Below are 18,713 nucleotides of genomic sequence, written 5' to 3' on the forward strand. Positions count from 1 at the left end.
CAGCAGAGAAGAAGGCGGGGAAACATCGTACAGTGTAACATATGACAAAATAATAATAATTTATGAATGATGAAGGGTTCATGATGTAAGGGCAAGTGAGGAGGGAAGGGAAAATGAGCAGCAGATATTAAGGGCTCAAGTAGAAGGCAAATGTTTTGAGAATGATGATGGCAACAAATGTACATATGGGTGTATATATGGATTGTGATCAGAATTGTACGAGCCCCCACTAAAATGATTTTTTTAATGCACACAGAATGTTCCTTAGAAGCAACTCTCACTTCCTTCAAGTCAATGATAACTCATTGGGTTTCCAACCAGTGGATTTCCCAGACTGTTAACTGTTTACAGGAGTAGAAAACCCAGTCTTCCTCCCTAGTTGCTGCTGGTGGTTTCAAACTGTTGGCCATGTGGATCACAGCTCAACGTGTAACCCCTTTGAAGCAAGAGGCAGAGAAAAAGAGAAAGACTCTTGAGAAAAGGGATCAGCCCAGTGGCTGCAATGAAGGATGGTGACCGTGACAAGTGCAAGGATGGTGCGACCGGCAGTCTCCTTCTGCTGGGAGTACAGTCTGAGTGCATCGGAACTAACTGGACGGCATCTAACAGCAACATCAGAGACAGTGAGGGGGTTTTGTTTTGTTTTTGTTGTTTTATATCATTTAATTAGGGGTTCATACAAATCTTATCACAATCCATACATATATCAATGTGTAAAGGACATTTGTACATTCATTGCCCTCATCATTCTCAAAACATTTGCTCTCCACCTAAGCCCCTGGCATCGTTTTTCCCCTCCCTCCCCACTCCCCCCTCCCTCATGAGCCCTTGATAATTTATAAATTATTATTTTGTCATATCTTGCCCTGTCTGATGTCTCCCTTCACCCACTTTTCTTTTGTCTGTCCCCCAGGGAGGAGGTCACATGTAGATCCTTGTAATGGGTCCCCCCTTTCCAACCCACTCTCCCTCTACCCTCCCAGTATCGCCACTCTCACCACTGGTCCTGAAGGAATCATTTGCCCTGGATTCCCTGTGTTTCCAGTTCCTATCTGTACCAGTGTACATCCTCTGGTCTAGCCAGATTTGTAAGACAGAATTGGGATCATGATAGTGGGGGAGGAGGAAACATTTAGGAACTAGAGGAAAGTTGTATGTTTCATCGTTGCTACATCACACCCTGTCTGGCTTGTCTCCTCGCCGAGACCCTTCTGTAAGGGGATGTCCAGTGGCCTACAAATGGGCTTTGGGTCTCCACTCTGCACACCCCCCCCCCATTCACAATGATATGATTTTTTTGTTCCAATGATGCCTGATACCTGGTCCTTTCTACTCCTCATGATTGCACAGGCTTGTGTGCTTCTTCCATGTGGGCTTTGTTGCTTCTGAGCTAGATGGCCGCTTGTTTACCTTCAAGCCTTTAAGACCCCAGACACTACATCTTTTGATAGCCAGGCACCATCAGCTTTCTTCACGACATTTGCTTATTCACCCACTTAGTCTTCAGCGATTGTGTCAGGAAGGTGAGCCAATTTAATAGAAGAAAGTATTCTTGCATTGAGTGAGTACTTGAGTGGAGACCCAATGTCCTTCTGCTACCTTAATACTAAATCTATAAATATATGCACATAGGTCTATTTCCCCACCCTCATATATAAATATATTTACATATGTACATGCTTTTATTTAGACCTCCACAAATGCCCTTTGCCTCCTAGCTCTTTGCTCTATTTCCCTTGACTTTCCTCCTGTCCCACTATCATGCTTTGCCCCCACCTGGGTTACAGCTATACCTCTTCGTTACCTTACCTTTGATCATTCCCTACCAGGCCTGCCACTCCCGCCTCACCACCAATTTGGTTCCCTTGTTGTTCCCTTGTCCCTGGGTTTGTTAACAGCACTACCTTTCCCCCCACCTACCCCTCTCCCATGTCCCCCCAGAACTGTTGGTCCCATTGTTCTTCCTCCAGATAGTTCATCCAGCCTATCTTCTTTAGACAGACCTGCAGAGATAATAACATGCACAAAAACAAGACAGAGCAAAACCAAGCAACAATATACAACAAAACAGCAACAACAAACCAATGACAGACAAGACAAAACACAACAAGAAAGAAAAGCTTGTAGTTAGTTCAAGGACTGTTTGTTGGCCTTTAGGAGTGTTTTCCAGTGCAGTCTGTTGGGGTACCATGCCCTGGCCCCAAAGTCCATCTTCAGCATTTCCTGGGGACCTCACCACTCCGTTCCCTTGATGTTCTGTTGTGCCCCCTTAGTGTTCTGCCCCGGTGTGGAAGGATCAAATCAGGCGCAATTCCCACACTGTGTCTCCAGTGTTGTCCCCTGTAGGACGATGGGTCAGTGTCTCATAGTGTCTCATCGTGGGGCTGGCCATGTGGTCCTTTCTGTGGACTGGCTTCTCTAATCAGGAACATCGTCCTTAAGGCCTGGTGGGCCAGGATGTGCTCCACTCTCTCCTCCTCCCCCTTCATCTGCTCCCGTGTACTCTGATCAGATATGTCCCTCTCCCTGAGCTGCATATTCAGTGCCGTCCTTTGAAATAAGTTGTTCTGGGGGGAGGGGCAGGTGTCCACGTAGTAGTTGGGATAGGGGCCGGCCCTTCAGAACTCTCCATCGGTTCCCTCCTCTATGCCAGCATTGCATTCACATCTTGGAGCACCGGGTTGAAATCCGGTCCCTCTATCCCTGTGGAGCTGTAAACAATACCCTCCCCTTGGGTGGGTTAGTGCCCTATGAGGGCTTTGTTGTGTTTCCTCATGTCTTGGGCACTGGATTTGTTTTTAACTATCCAGTGATGTCTGGTGGTGAAATGGTTACGTGTGGCGGCTTGAGTCCGCAGGGGAAAGGTGTGGCGGTCGCTTCCATAAGATGACAGCCTTGGGAACCCGGCAGGGCTGTTCCAATCTGCCCCTCAGGACCCCTGTGAGTCAGGGCTCAAAGAGAATGGAGTTGATGTTTTGGCTTTGACCCAGCCAAAGTTGAGAACCCCTGCTCTCCGCTTTCTTCCAGCCACATCTGGGGGTGGGGTGGGGGGGGGTTTAAAGGCGATAATGCAATATCTTAGCCATTTTCTCTACTCTTACACAACCCAAACCCAGAGACACTCAGTCCTTATCTGAATGCATTTACATGTCTAAGATCACACGTGGGTCAATGCTTTGTCCCTAGAATGAAAAGAGGGAGTAAGGCAGGGCTGTCTGCTTCCCTAAAGAGACCCAGCGAAGGGCCACTATGAGTCACAGTCAACTTGATGGCGGTAGGTTTGGCTGGGGCTTGAGCAGGAAAATAGCTTATACAACGCAGGAACTCCCCACAGCTCCGAGGTCAGCACACGCTCCTTAGGCCAGGTACCATCTGCAGTATATCTTTTGACGTGAAAACAGTGGGGATGAAACTACCAATATTCTATTGGGTTTGGTTTTGATTTTTTACTTTTGGAAATGGCAATTTTATATGATTCCATATAATAGTCACTACTCCTGATACAGGTACGGAATAAAATAGCATGGGTTTCAGTTTTACAACCCCATAGGATACAAAAGGGAATTCAATCTCTCAAAATCAGCCCAGGTGGTGTAGTGGTCAGGCATTTGGCTGCTAACTGAAAAGTCAGCAGTTCAAAACCAAAAGCCACTCTGCAGGGGACGACAGGGCTTTTGTCTCCTGGCTATAAACAGCAACATGATGACAAAGGGATAGTAACTTGAGGTTTGAAATTGAGAAAACTGGTGCCCAGAGAAAAGGCGTGATTTCCCCAGGTGACTGGTGATAAAGTAGCAGAACCAGGGCTGGAACTCAAGTCTTCCTTGGGCAGTGATCAGCTCCTGGCTCCATCATTTAGGTGACTGAAATGAAACCAAAGGATTGGGAGGAATTGGCTTTGCTGATAGAACCAGGCTCCTTTTATCCATTCCTGCCCCAAACCTGGAGCCTGGGGAGGAACTGAGAAACACTTATGAAAATGCTATAATTAAAGCTCAACAAGCCCAGCCTTTGAACCTTCCAATTTCCCTCTGTGAGCCGGACCTGCCTAGTGTCTGCGTGCGTGTTGTCCTGGTGAGCGGGCAAGGGTTGAGGGCTTTTTCAGATGGTCTCATTTGCCGGCTCCAGCCTGCAGCAGGAGAGGATGTACAAGGTGCACCGGGGCCACGAGTCCATGCACATGGAGATGACCTTGATCTTCCTCTGTGCTCTGGTGGTCGCACAGGTGGTGCTGGTGCAGTGGAGACAGAGGCACGGCCGGTCCTACAACGTGAGTCTTTTCCTCTAGCTTCACTAAAAATCAATTAAAAAGAAAGAAAGAGTTGCTGTCAGACTAAATCCAACTCAAGAGGACCCTGTATGTGTTCAAAGAGAACTGAGCTCCGTAGGGTTTTCAAAGCACATCACCAGACCTTCCTCCCTAGGCCAGCCTGGGTGAGCTCAAACTTCCAACCTTATAAGTAGCAGTCAACCACGGTAACCAACTGCACCACCCAGGGGCTCTGGGGCTTTGATTTAAACTTTAAAGCCATGGTTCTCGTGAAGGGTGAGTGGCATTTTGTCACCAGGGAACATCTGGAAACGTCTGCAGACAAGTCTCCGTCAGGCGAAGGAGTATGGTGCTACTGGAACCCAGCGACTAGAGACCAACAATGCCATAAAAACATCCCCTACAGTGCCTAAGGCAGCCGGCCCCCCACAACCGGCAGTTAGCAGCCAAAAATGTTCATATTATTGCCAAGGTTAAGAAGCCCGGGGTTCAGTAAACCCATGTGTCTTTTGTGCATGAGCAATTTGGGTCAACAGCCCACAAAAAGGGATTCACACTAAACCAGTGGTTCTCAACCTTCCTAATGTCGCGACCCTTTCATACAGTTCCTCGTGTAGTGGTGACACCCCCAACCATAAAATGATTTTCGTTGCTACTTCATCACTGTCATTTTGCTACTGTTATGAATCGGGCGACCTCTGTGAAAGGGTCGTTCGACCCCCAAAGGGGTCGCGACCCACAGGTTGAGAACCGCTGAGTCTAAACTCACAGCTGACTCATTGTGACCCTATAGACCAGGAGTAGAACTGCCCGTGTGAGTAACCAAGACTGTAACTCTTTCCAGGAGTAGAAAATCCCATCTTTCCCCCACAGAGCTGCTGGTGGTTTCAAACAGCCAACCTTGCCATTAGTAGCCCAGATCCCCTTGTTAAGCCAGATCCCCAGTGATCATGGAAATGTAAGCTACACAGGATTCCAAAAATTTCCCTTAGGCTCTATTGGCAATCATTTGTATATTGACTGAAAGTAAAATACTGTTTTAAACCAGCAACATCTCACACATTATGGTTTCGGATTCAACCGGCCTGAGGTAAGTCCCTCCAATTTTCAAGTCCAGCCATTTCCCAGGATCCTTTCCCAGATGGAGCTGATGCTGCTGGATCTGGGCCCACATTTGGAGACTGCTGGCTTAGCCTTAATCATGGCCTAAAAGGGTGAAGGTCCTGAACCTACAGTCGTCTGTGGTCCTGGGTCTTAGGCTGGGCATCGAATAACAGGATTGCTTGTAATGTGTGATATATTATTGACTTAAAACAAAATTTAATTTTTGACCCAGCATAAAAATGACCTCCAATATACCACAGAGTCTAAAGCAGTGGTTCTCGACCTTCCTAATGCCGTGACCTTTTCATAGAGTTCCTCATGTGGTGACCCTGTGCCACAGGTAGAGAACCGCTGGTCTAAAGGAACTTTATGAGTTCTGTGTAACTTTTACCTTTAGCCTGTCTTGGACATTGTCTTTAGAAAAGGGGTTTATGTTTTATTTGAACTCTACTGATGTTCTACCAGTGCACCATTGTTTTACCCATGGAAACATGCGCCATCTCTCCTGAACTTGCAGGAGTCCAGGGTGTAGTGAGTTACACGTGGGCTGCTAACCACAAGGTCCGCTTTTAGAAACCACCAGCTGCTTCGCAGACGAAAGACAAGGTTTCTACTGCCCTAAAGGGCTACCATCTTGGAACCCCACAAGGGCAGCTCTCCCCTGCCCTCCCTGTAGGGCTGCTATGAGCTGAAATCAGCTCAATGGGTGTGAATGAGTGAGTGATATTGAACGTGGATGACTCAAATGAAGGAAACTAAAACTAATCCTCACTAATTGCTCTCCAAATGAAGAGAAGTTCCTTCAACATGTCACAAAGACAATCCCTTGTCTGCAAAATGGAGATATCTGAGATAGAATGACTCTTACCTGAATAAGAAGGAACTGGATTCTTAAGAATCAGTTCTTAACCCTGCTCCATTCTTTCTGTATAACTGATAACTGGCAACAGTTGGACATATTCCGTTTCCATGGTAATGCAGGTATCCCTGGTAATGCAGGTATGGGGCTTTGCATGAGAAGTTCTCTTCCCTGGAAAAGAAGGGCATTATCCCATGAAGCAGGTGATCTGCATGACACCCATCTCTCTAACATCATTTTAATTTCATTGTCTTCCAGGTGGCCAAAAAGAATCTTTCCTTGTCTTTTATTGATGATGTTGCCATGTGTGGACATGTGTCTCTACCCTGAGTAAATGAGGGGTCACACATTGCTCACCCTCACCAGAGATAGGCCTTCCCACATGTCAACACCCCTACTTAAGACTTAAGACTCGTTGCCATTGTAGGTTCTGACCCTTGCTCGTTCGTGCTACACCCGACCCAAGTGGGCAGCTCTGTACCTGACATCCTTGGACCTGACAGGTTATTTCGACTCATCTACCTGATCCACGGGACTTTTTCTTTAGAAAAGGGGGTTATGTTTTATTTGATTTTGTTAAAAACAATTCTATTGGTTGTCACCTCTTTCACTGAAAAAGCTGTGCTCCTGGGTTGCCTCACTAGGGTTGTTACTTTTGATCGCCTCTTCACTCGACCCACTACATATCCTACTTCTAATTGCTCCTCTCACCACCGCTGAGCAATGCGGACTCACAGACACCCTATAAGACAGAGTAGAACTGTCCCTGTAGGACTAACTCTTTTTTAAAAAATAATTTTATTGGCACTTTATCCATACATCATACAATTTAATGGTTCAACCATATCAAGAAGAATTGTACAATCTTTACCACAATCAATTTTTTCTCTGTTCTCATTGTTATTTGTGTAATTTTTTCTATTCACTTTTGGCAAAAAAGATGCACAACAAAATGTTCACCAATTCAACACCTTGTACATGTATAATTCAGTGCCATTGATGAGACCCTTCGTGTTGTACACCCATTATTACCATCCCTCTCCACATTGTTCCGCACCATTAAAATGAGCTCAATGCCCCCTGAGGAAAAACTCTTCCTCCATGGTAACCAGAGACTGAGTTTGGTTTCTTTATTTTTTTAGTAGTTTTTCTTGGTATAATATACACTTCCATAGTCAAAATGCTCCCTCCCCTTCTTCTGCCGCCACTGAGCGCTCCCCAATTCCACACCCCCTGCCCAATAAACTATGGCATGGAGTAGAAAGCCTTATCTTTCTCCGACAGAGCAGCTGGTGGTTTCAAGCTGCTGGCCTTGGAGGTTCATTATTGCACAGCTCCCATATTGTAGGGGACTCAGAGGGCCTCTGTGATTCTCAGGATCACTTGGAAGCTGACCAGGTGCCTGTGATTGCTGAACTCTTTCACGATGACCCTGTCTGCCATCGTGATAAATCCAGGAACCTAGAAGATGATGCACCATGGTGTTTAAGGACACATTTGTGTTTGACATGAGTCTCATTGGGACTCTTCTGGGTTAGTTCATTTCAGAGGCCTCTGAATATTTTCTAATATTTCTAGCATATTTTCTAATATGTCTTTGCCCCTCGGGGCAGCTGTTATTGGCATTCTCCCAGAGGGGCAGGTTGAGTAGCCCTTTCTCCTGTCTATCTCTATGACCCAAGACCATAGAGGAGCTGGAGTTTTCCACACAGAACCTCTTGCTTTTGCCCAATGTTTTACAATCTGGTCACTTCTTGGGACTTCACTTCCAGGGCATCAGAAAGCAGCTCCTTCGGGCTCTCTCGGGGATGTCTGCAACAATGTGAGCTGGAAACGGTGCCCAGGACACCAGTACTTTATTCTAATACCAGTTTCCAGCTTTCTTGTTACATGTCACATAAACTATATAATTTTTTAAAGACTAGACCTAATGCATTACTCAATTTGATGCCTTTAATAGATCTTTTCTTAAATCCTCACCTAAGTCACCTTATCATACACAGAACACCTAGCATTTAAATTTTTTTCCCTTGGCAACTGTGTTTATGTGGGAGCTACCAGAGATACTCAGGGCTTTCAACAGGTTTATAAGATTCGTAGTTATATAGCATAGTTTATTTCCATGATTCAGTAGTATAGCGCCCATCAATACAATGATCAAAAAGAATAGGAATTATTATTGTTGTCGCTGTGCTAAGTGTTTTTGCACATTATCCTAGTTTCTCTACGAGGGAATTCTTTTCTCCCGATTTCACAAGTTCAAAGAGATTACATGTCTTGGACAAGGTCATATAACTAATTGGGTGCAGAGAGAGGAGGTTAGAATCCAACATCATAGCTAATTGCTCTCCTATCATAGGCAAGCTATTAAGATATCTCTGAACCATGTTTTCCTTAGATGAAAAATCGAACTACTAAGATAGGATCCTATCTTGCAGAGATGTTGAGAGACAGAAACACATACCTGTGAGAATTTCCAGCACAAAAAAAATGGTGCATAGTAAATATTTAGTAGCATGGGTTGATGGTGAATGAATTCAAGAGATATTACTTATATATAGAACATATAGCCACACACTGTAAAAACAATTTGCTAATGAAAAAATTGGAGGGTTGTTGTTTTTTTTTTGGGGGGGTGGTGGTTGAACACTGAAATGAATGAATACTCGGTCTGTCATACAGCATCTCCATTAGGAGATTTTGGTGTGTTTGTTTGTTTGCTTGTTTTTTAAAACAGTAAATCTATTTATCCCACCTTGGCACAATCCATGTATTCTACCTTTCTATTTTTTTCCCTGAAGCTCATCTCCCACCACCTTAATTTGTGAAATGTGCGAACACCTTGGGAGAAAGGGGGCGCTGTTTGAGATCAACCATCTCAGAAACCTATATAGCGCTGCTAACAGTTAGAATGGCCCTGAGTTTGGTGGGGGGGGCGGGGGGGGTTATGACTAATACCATGACAGCAGAAGAACAAACATATCTGGCTTGGAAGACGTACAGCCAGAATGCTGCTTAGACGTGAGACGTCATCTCACATATGCTGGACATGTTACCGGTAAAGACCAGCCCCTGGAAAAAGCCATCATGCTCGGTAAAGCCACAAGGTCCGTGGAAAAGAGAAGACCATCAGGAAGGCGCGCTGACACAGTGGCTGCAACCATGGACTCAAACATGACAATTGCGAGGTCGGCTCCGGACTGGGTGGTGTTTGATTCAGTTGGGCACAGGGTTGCTATGAATCGGAAGCTCTTCAACAGTATCACACAACAACCATAGCTGAGCTAGAACCGACGGGGAAGGGATTGCTTTAGCCACTCGGTTAACCATAAGGAGCCTCTGCTTTCTGATCTTTAAAATTATGGAAATTTCAAGAGTAAAGAGGAGTTGCTTCTCTTTCAGCATGTAAAGAGCGTTAAAGTCATCCTGCCCACCCTTATAAGAAACCCCGATTTCCTTTTTTTCCCTCCCCTTCCCTCCCTGCTCCCCCTCCCCCATAAACCCTTAATAGTTTATAAATTATTATTTTATCTTAACTTACACTGCCCAGCGTCTCCCTTCACCCACCTTTCCCAAGGAAAACGAGCTGATTCCAGGAACCCAAGTGGAAGGCGAATTTTGAGAATGACGAGGGCAACGCATGTATAAGGGTATGTGTGGATTGTAATAAGAGTTGTATGAGCCCCAATAAAAAGATTTATTAAATTACAAAAAGAAAAGAAAACCCTGAGCCAACTGAATGACCATGAGCCCAGTGACTTTTCTTGGGCCTTAGAGAATTGAGGTCCCAGGGCAGACCCCCACCCTGACATCTAGAGAGACAGGCAAAGCTAGCAAGTCAGATCTGGGATCCACTAACAAGGAGCAGGAGTAGCCAGAGTCAGGAACTTGTAGGAACATTTAAGCAGAGCTTTGGACAAGCTCCTGGAGTCAGAGGACAGACTAGTATAAAAGTGAGGAACTCTGAGGCCTGTACTTTTAGGAGGCCCCACATTTCCGTAGTTTTACCTCCCAGAATCCCAGGAATCTATCACCGTGAGGAACCAAGGGGGGAAACACCCTCCTGCTTGTAGCCGGGGAGGGCGAAAAGCAATCATTTATAAATCCGACCAGAATGATCTTCAAGAAGAAAGGTCCACCCAGCCAGGTAGGGTCATTATGTGTCAGACCCAACTGACCAACGCCTAACCACAGTAATAGCATGTCCAGTCACCACAGTCCCTGCTGCCTGAGACAGGCAGAGAGCAAGCACAGTCTGCGAGACAAAGAAGGCATCAAAGCCAGACCTGCATATGGCAGAGATTTTGGGAAATCACACCAGGAATCCTAACGCACTATGATAGTATGCTAAGGGCCCTAACAGAAAAAAGCATACAACCGATGAGTAATGTAAGTGGAGATATAGAAACCCTAAGAAAGAATGACAGGAAAGGCTAGATATCAAAAGCGCTTCATCGCAGAAATGGAGGGTGCCCTTCCAGGAAGAGTGAGGTCTCAGATCTACTGAGGCCCAGGCTAGGACTCCGGGGAGCTGCGATGACCAAATTCCTGTGAGCGTGCCACAGTGAGATTGCTCTGTGAGAACGGGCTGGCTCTGCTTGTGCGATCAGCAGTGTTGCGCTAATATACGTTTCCAGGTGATCTCCTTTGAAAACCATTGATGGCGAGACAGTTTATTCAGTGAGCTTGAAGATATCTCAATAAAGATCCCCAAAGTGAAAATGCATCCATAGACCCCCATCCTGGGAGTCATGTCCAGCCACACACTGGCAACTATGGGGAGGGGCTCCCGGAGAGGGGAGCATGCTGCCCCAGCAGAGCCATGTCCAGCAGAGCCGGTGGAAGGATAGTGGTCAGGATGATGAATTCAGTGTGGTGTGCACTCAACATTGAGGAAGACTCATGCCGTAAGAGCCTCTGCCAGAGGCTTTGCACGAGCAAGCAGTCTATAGATACCAAGATGTTGGTCAGAGTGGCCCTCATCTATGTCATGTTCATCCCAGGTTATGTCACTTGCCTACATGCACAAGTGCCAAGAGGTGCTCTTGGGGCTGAGGGCACACTCTGGAGGGATCCACACTGATGCATAGACCTCTCCATGCGTACCACCCCAATTTTCACAGACCCCAGGAGACAGGCCTGAAGATGCATGCACAGAGCACAACGCATTCCCTCTTGATGCTTCCTGCACTGTTCAATATTTTTCCCATAGGATCTTCCAATATTGCAACTCAAGACTGCAATTTTTAAAAAATCATTTTATTGGGGGCTCATACAACTCTTTTCATAGTCCATATATCCATCCATTGTGTCGAGCACATTTGTACATTTGTTGCCATCATCATTTTCAAAACATTGTCTTTCTACTTGAGCCTTTGGTATCAGCTCCTCAATTTTGCCTCCCTCCCCCACCTTCCCTCCCTCATGACCCCTTAATAATTTATATATATATTTTTCATGTCATACCTACCGCTGTCTCCCTTCACCCACTTTTTCTCTTGTCCATCCCCCTTAGAGAGGGTTATATGTAGATCATTGTGATCAGTTCCCCCTCTCTCCCCCCACCTTCCCCTTACCCTCCTGGCCTCCTGGTATGGCTCCTCTCAATATTGGTCCTGAGGGGTTTATCTGTCCTGGATTCCTGTGCTTCCAGCTCTTATCTGTACCAGTGTACATGCTCTGGTCTAGCCATATTTTTAAAGTAGAATTGGGGTCAAGACTATAATTTTCTCTTTAACCTGTAGAAATCCTAAAACAATGAGAAGTTACAGTGGGAAAACCACCGTACTTGTAGAGAAAGAGCCCCTGAGTGGTACAAACAGTTCATTTACCTAACTGCTAGCCAATCCGTCAGCAGCCGGACTTCATCCAGCAGCACTCGGAAACAAAGTAGCTAGTGATCTGCCTGCAAAACCTCAACAAGAGAATGCTCTCTGGATGCCATTTCTACTCTGACATAAATGGAGTCACCATGAGCTGAAATCTACTTGACAGCAACTGGCTTTTCATAGAACAAGTCCAAGAAATTTACAGGACTTCTCACTAGAGATAAATACTTAGAAGGTTGGGGGGGGGGTAGGGAAACACCTTGGATTTTATATCCAGTAAAATTAATTTTCAAAAGTAAACAATAAAAAAAATTCTTGACGGTAGGCCTGTTTAAGATAAATGTAAATAAATTTAAATAATATAAGTTAAACTACATTCATTAGCTGAGAGCAGCTCAGAAATTCCGATCTACATAAAGAAAGGAAGACATAATAACATCAGCAATGAAATAAATGAAGGTTCAATAAAATATTTTCTTTTTCTTAATATGGATTTATTTAATAGATGGTTATTAATAACAATTATAACAAAATGATCATTGTGACAAAATGATCATTGTGATTACAGAGCACAGATGAGTGAAAGGAGTGACAGCAATGTTGCAAGGAATGGGGGGAGACAGTTGGAAATACTCTTGGGTACTTTCTCTGCTCAAGACCTGGTGTGGTGATTTTTGAGAGTGGACTGAGGGTAGTTGTAAACGTAAACTGGAAATTCTAAGGAAACCACAATAAAAAATTCTTTAAGGTGGATTTATATACTTTGAATGGAGAGAAGATGCGATCATAAACTCTCGTTTTAAAACCAGAAATGAGGCAAAAAGAGAATTTAAAAAATAAGTGCAATGAATAGAAAATAATTACAAATATAGTAGATATTAAATGAAAGCTATCCATAATTTTTAAGGATAAATAGTTTAATACACCAGTTAAAAGCTAACGATTGTCAGAATGAATACAAAAACAAGACTCGAGTACAAGTGGTCCACAAGAAACCTCCTTTGGTTATAATTTCATTACAAAGGCACAGTTAAATTTGTTCATCTTTTTAGAGTTTTCTTTATTCCTTTCATATTTTCAATGACATTGCTTTCTGCTCTCCATTCTATGATGTCCTTTCTTCTGCTGTCTTTGGCCGTTTTCTCTCTAGCTCCCTAAGGTGCCCACTTTTTCTAACACATGTATTTAATGTCCCTAAGCTTCCCCGAAGCAAACATTTTGATACATTGCTTTTAATTTTTATTTATTTCAAAATGTTTAACTTTTTTGAGGCTTCCTCTTTGATCAGTGTTCTTTTTAGTAATACATTGCTTAATTTTCAAATATTTGTAGGATTTTCCACTTATCTTTGTTATTGATTTATAGTTTAACTCTATTATGACCTGAAAAGATACTTCGCAATTCCTTCACATGTGTTGTCAGTCTGTTTCACAGCCCGGGATGCACTTTGCCTTGGTGCGTGGTCCATCTGTGTTTAAGAATGCTGTACGGCTGTTGCATAAAGGATTCTTCCAATGTCCGGTAGATTAAGTTGTTCGATGGTGCCGTGTAGGGCAGCCATATCTTTACTGGTTTTCTGCCTGTTTTATCTACCAATTAGTGGAAGAGGGGTGTTTAAGTCTCCAACTCTAAAAATAGATATGTCTCTTTCTCTCTGCAACTGTATCAAATTGTTGCTTCCTGCATTTTGACTCAATTGTTAGGTGCATATTTACTGTTATCTTTTCATGGAGAATTTATCTCGTTAGCATTAGATAATACCTTCTTCTCTGATGATATTACTTATTCTGAAGTTCGCTTTGTCCAACATTAATATGTTTACTCTTTCTTTTGATTAGCCAAATGATGCGGCCATTTTAGAAGACAAGCTGACCATCTCTTACAAAGCTCGATGTAGTTTTACCATATCATTCAGTAGTGATGGTCCCAGGTATTTACCCAAAGGATAAGAAACCTATATTCTCACAAAGTCTGCGTGTGACTGTGAATAGCAGCTTTATTCATAAACACCCCAAACCCCAAGAGCAACCGCAATCTCCTTCAAGAACAGACACAGAGGGGCCCTATATTCGTGTCGCAAGTGAAAGAAACTAGTCTACAAAGGCGACATGTTCCACCATTCCAATGACAGGACGGTCTGGAAAACGCAAAACTAGAGCGATCACGGGAGAGGCGGGACACAGACATAGGTGAAAACGGGGGATTTCAGAGCCATAAAACTATTCTGCATGACACTGTCATTGCAGATACGTAACATTTGTATTTGTCAAAACCTATAGAAATTTAAGGGACAAAAAAGGAACCCTAGATCAATGCAAATTTAAAAAACCATTTCAAAGTTGGGGGAACCCCAGGAAGGACTGCATATTATGAAGCGAATCAAACTGAATTACAAATGTAATAAAACGCCTCACTGAAGCGGGTGGAGGAAAAGGCGCTGACTTCTCCGTGTCGTCAGAGAGAAGCGGAGTTTGTAAAGTCAAGGCGAAAGAAAGCGCCCATAAGCCCGGCTGGCTTGTTGATGTCATTGTTTCCCATGGGAGTAGGCGCCCCAATTCGGACCCGGCAATACGAGTTTACTGGAATGGAACAATTAAGTAAATGGAAGGCAGGTGGTAGGAGTCAAGTCGGAATTCGAGTCTAAAGATACACGAGGGGAGGAAGCTAGAGGAGTTGGGAGTCAGGCTTGCACACACAATGACATGTGACAGCTTGGTGCACGGAGATTCTCATCACTTATACATATTGTTTGTGCCCCAAAGTTATGATTTATCACACAAAACTACTACCTTTCAGTCACCGCATTATTTCATGCCTAATTGGACATGTCCTCCAGAGGTGAGTGACAAATCCTAAAAGTCTCAAACTTTCCGGTGCAGCCTTTTACCAAATATGTCCCATCTCTGACCCAGAAAACACCTAAACTCTCGGCTGTCACGTCGATTCTGACGCCTAGCAACTCATTTTCCGAAGCGATGAATTGTTTAGTGTGTCTGTCCTGTCCTCTATGCAGCTAGACACATCAGAGAAGTGTAAGGGAAATTTGTATCGAGAAAAGACAAATGAAAAATATAACATCAACTGCTCCTGTGATACTGAAAACTTGCACATTAAATGCGGAAAATTCTTGTTTTGTTCAGGAGACTACTAAATGTTTCCAAATCGTCACGTTTTTCAGCGTGGGGTGGGTGGACCGCACATCTACGTATTTGATTTTCTTTCTTTTCTAGCTGGTGGCTCTCTCTACAGCACAGACTTGGTGAGAACCTCAAAGTTCAGTCGCCTCCGAATGTTTATAACAGAGTCACATGAGAAACACAATGTCATTCACCACAGTCCCTCCCACATCTTTAGTGTCTCCCACCTCTCATAGCTGCAGGCAGTGGGACAGGGGGTGGCGGACCAGTCTTCTACATCTTTAGTGTCTCCCACCTTTCATATCTGGGTGGTGGATCAGAGTCCTCCACTTCTCACATCAACGGGAAGGCCTGGTAACTAGAGACACCCATTGGGGTTGCAGACACGCTCTCAACTTGCCAGAATGCCCAGGCAAATAATCAACCACAGATTGAAGTATTTCTCTGTTTTCAATCAAACTTCCCGCCTATTAATAGCTCTGAAATACTAGAACATTCGACTGTGCTCCTCGAGCATTATGGCGACTCAACCCCTTCCAAAGCGAGGCGAGGTGCGAATTCCGTCATACTTGTGTGCATAGCAGTGCAAACTCCCCTTTAAGAATTTAAAAATCAATGGTCTGGATTGACTTGGAGATCCAGGATGGACCTAGCGCCCTCCTCCATATGTCAAGATTCCATACTCTTTTCTGGTTCGATTTACATCCACACTTCCCTGCGCTGTCTTGGTGCTGATCGCAACAGTGTTTTCTGGGATAATTTATGTGTTATAAATATTTGCTCACCTCTGAACTCACCCCCTGCACCCCTCCCACCTTCCCACCCTCCCCCAAATCCCCACCCCCATTTGTACATAGACTCACAAAAGAAATTGCAACTAGTCAGGAGTTTGCATGAAAAGGGAATGAATATCTCATGGCTTCTTTCTTTAAAAAAAATCAACACCTATTCATGGTCTATTCATCATTCTGCACAACTGGACCCATGGAAAGGTATCTTTGTTTGAGGACTTGATTCGCAGATCTTTTCAGATTCATGATAGCGGACCTGACAACAAGAGCCAGCAAGATACCTTTGGGGCAGCTTCGAATTCGTCAGGAAATTCCCTGCTGGGATGTGTGGGTGGGGAGATCTGGGTGATATGATCCAGATGCAGGAGCTGCCCTCCTACATAATGCAGATGTGTTTGATTCGCACATGCCCAGTTGGTGACCCCTGTGGCCTGAGGAATGGGCTGCAGGCGGCAGGCTTCCTCCTTTGCGTGTATGCGCCGTGATCGCACGTGTTGCGTGTGCTTATTTCTGAGCACCCCACTCTTCCACTGCATATGTGGCGGTGACTCTGAAAGATGAAAGGTGATGCCGAATCTTTCAAACTGCTACGTCATGTGGCCCTCAGTTCCCAAATGACTTCTCCGTGATGTTCCTGAATTCGTACTGCAACATTCCGACCTGACCCCTGCATGCTCAGGAGGCACTGCTGTGTGCAAGAGGGGCAAGAAATAAAATATTTCCATCCATAGTACAATATAGCGACGCTATATTCCATTTCATTGTCTGATCTCCAAAGCCTCCTTTTTCAAAGGATGAAGCCTCTACCCTGAGCACTGTGGTCTCCTGCTCGTTCAATCTAGGTCTTGGAGAAGTGATCTCCACAGCCACAGGCACAGGGAGAAAACCAGTCTTCTAAAATTACATCCCAAAGTAGTTCCAAACCACCATGGGCTGTGCCGTGACTCCACAGATCTGAGAAAATCCATTAAGTCTGAGAAAATCCATTAAGTCTTACCAACTTTGGTTCACAGTCCAGTGGTTCTCAATCTGTGGGTCGCCACCCCTTTGCGGGTCCAAGGACCCTTTCACAGGGGTCGCCTGATTCATCACAGTAGCAAAATGATGGGTATGAGGTAGCAACAAAAATAATTTTATGGTTGGGGGCCACCACATCATGAGGAACTGTATTAAAGGGCCGAGGCATGAGGAAGGCTGAGAACCACTAAGCGCAGGGGTGGGATATGTCCAGCCCTTAGGCCATATTTAAAAACAAACCAAAAAAAAAACAGAACTCACAGCAGTCAGTCCAACACCTGGTGACCCGACAGGTGGGAGGACTGCCCTTGTGAGTTTCAGAGACTGAAAGCTTTCAGACTGAAAAACCAAACACACTGCCATGGAGTGAACGTTGACTCATAGTGACCTCCTGTGGGTTTCTGAGACTGTAACTGTTTATGGGACTAGAAAGCCCAGTCTTTCTCCCTCAGAGCTGCTGGTGGTTGTAAACTGCCAACCACATGAATGGCAGCCCAATGCTCCACGACGGGAGTAGACCGCCTCATCTTTCTCCTGAGGAGCAGCTGGTGGTTTCGAACAGCTGGTCTCAAGGTTAGCAGCCCAGCACATGACCATTATGACACCAGGGCTCTCCGGGACATGTTCAGCCCCCAAAATCACTAGCGAACATCACACACCTCACCAAAAAGAAGCAGTTCCAGCCCTTGCAATAAGGATGGGCTCATTAAATGTTTGACCAAATATCTCCGTGCCGTGGAGTTAATTTTGACCCTATAGGGCAGGGCAGAACTATCCCTGTAAGTTTCTGAGACTATAACTCTTTACAGAAGTAGAAAGTCCCAGCTTTCTCCCAAGGAGAACCTCGTTTAGAACTGCTGACCTTGCAGTGAGTAGCCAAATGTGTAGCCACTACATCACTAGGGTTCCTTGAGCAAACATGGCAGGCTGACTTTGAAGTTGATAATTTTGGGTGGGCCTTGAATGATGCTAGAACTATCCAAATAATCCTTGACAGAGAAAAGGTCCCGCGCCCATGGTCTAAAGTATAAAATAGAAGAGTACCATAGTTTTGCTGCGAGCAAAAAGGAACAGATTCTTAGCATTTTGTCCAAAATACTTCCCCATTTTTATGGAGGAAACGTGGAGATGAGTCAACCTCTGTAAAACAGAAAAGTGAAAAATGCAAATGCTAAATCAGATTTTGCAAGGGGAAGTTCATTGCTGTTTCCTTCTTTAATATCATAAATAGTTGAGTTTTGAATATTTTTATGATCCAAAGGAAGAAATAATGACCAAGTTGAGCATGCGATTTTCCTAAAGGATAAACCATCTTCATTATCAATAGCACAGTTACTAATGTTAGGGCTATCTTAAACTGACTTGGTAACCTAACCTAGTATGTAGTTCCTGGTTCTCATTCATGAAAGCTTTTCTGCTTCCGTAGGTAAAGTGTTTATTTGTGTGTTCCTATTTACGCATAGCTTTCTATCTGCTTCATAAAGTAAGGTGCTAACTAGCTTTGACCACACAAAGTAGAAGGAAAAATTTTTTGAAACTATCTAATTCAGGTAATTTCTCTGGCATTGCCTGAGAGGAACCCTGGTGGCAGAGTGGGTTACTGGTTGAGCTGCTAACCAAAAGGCCAGCTGTTCGAAACCACCAGCTGCCCCTTGGGAGAAAGATGGGGCTTTCTACTCCCATAAAGAGTCACAGCCTTGGAAACGC

The 18,713-nt window shown here is 44.5% G+C and overlaps 2 protein-coding genes across 2 annotated transcripts in view; one reads left to right on the forward strand and one right to left on the reverse strand.

The window, feature by feature from the left end:
• Positions 1-830: 830 nt before the first annotated feature.
• Positions 831-18,713, reverse strand: part of TLR2 (toll like receptor 2) — a 60,540-nt gene continuing 42,657 nt past the window's right edge. Inside the window, exons 2-3 of the transcript XR_012783441.1 lie at positions 6,243-6,404; positions 831-4,293 (exon numbers count right to left, since the gene is read on the reverse strand). The gene's annotated coding sequence lies outside the window, so the exon portion shown is untranslated. The remainder of the gene's footprint in view (positions 4,294-6,242; positions 6,405-18,713) is intronic.
• Positions 4,093-18,713, forward strand: part of RNF175 (ring finger protein 175) — a 44,487-nt gene continuing 29,866 nt past the window's right edge. The window contains 1 exon segment of the mRNA XM_075543672.1: positions 4,093-4,270. Within this exon segment, the coding sequence (XP_075399787.1) occupies positions 4,106-4,270 (165 nt within the window). The 5' untranslated portion in view covers positions 4,093-4,105.

Source organism: Tenrec ecaudatus, chromosome 3 (assembly GCF_050624435.1).
Source record: "Tenrec ecaudatus isolate mTenEca1 chromosome 3, mTenEca1.hap1, whole genome shotgun sequence".
In the NCBI taxonomy this organism is placed as follows: domain Eukaryota; kingdom Metazoa; phylum Chordata; class Mammalia; order Afrosoricida; family Tenrecidae; genus Tenrec; species Tenrec ecaudatus.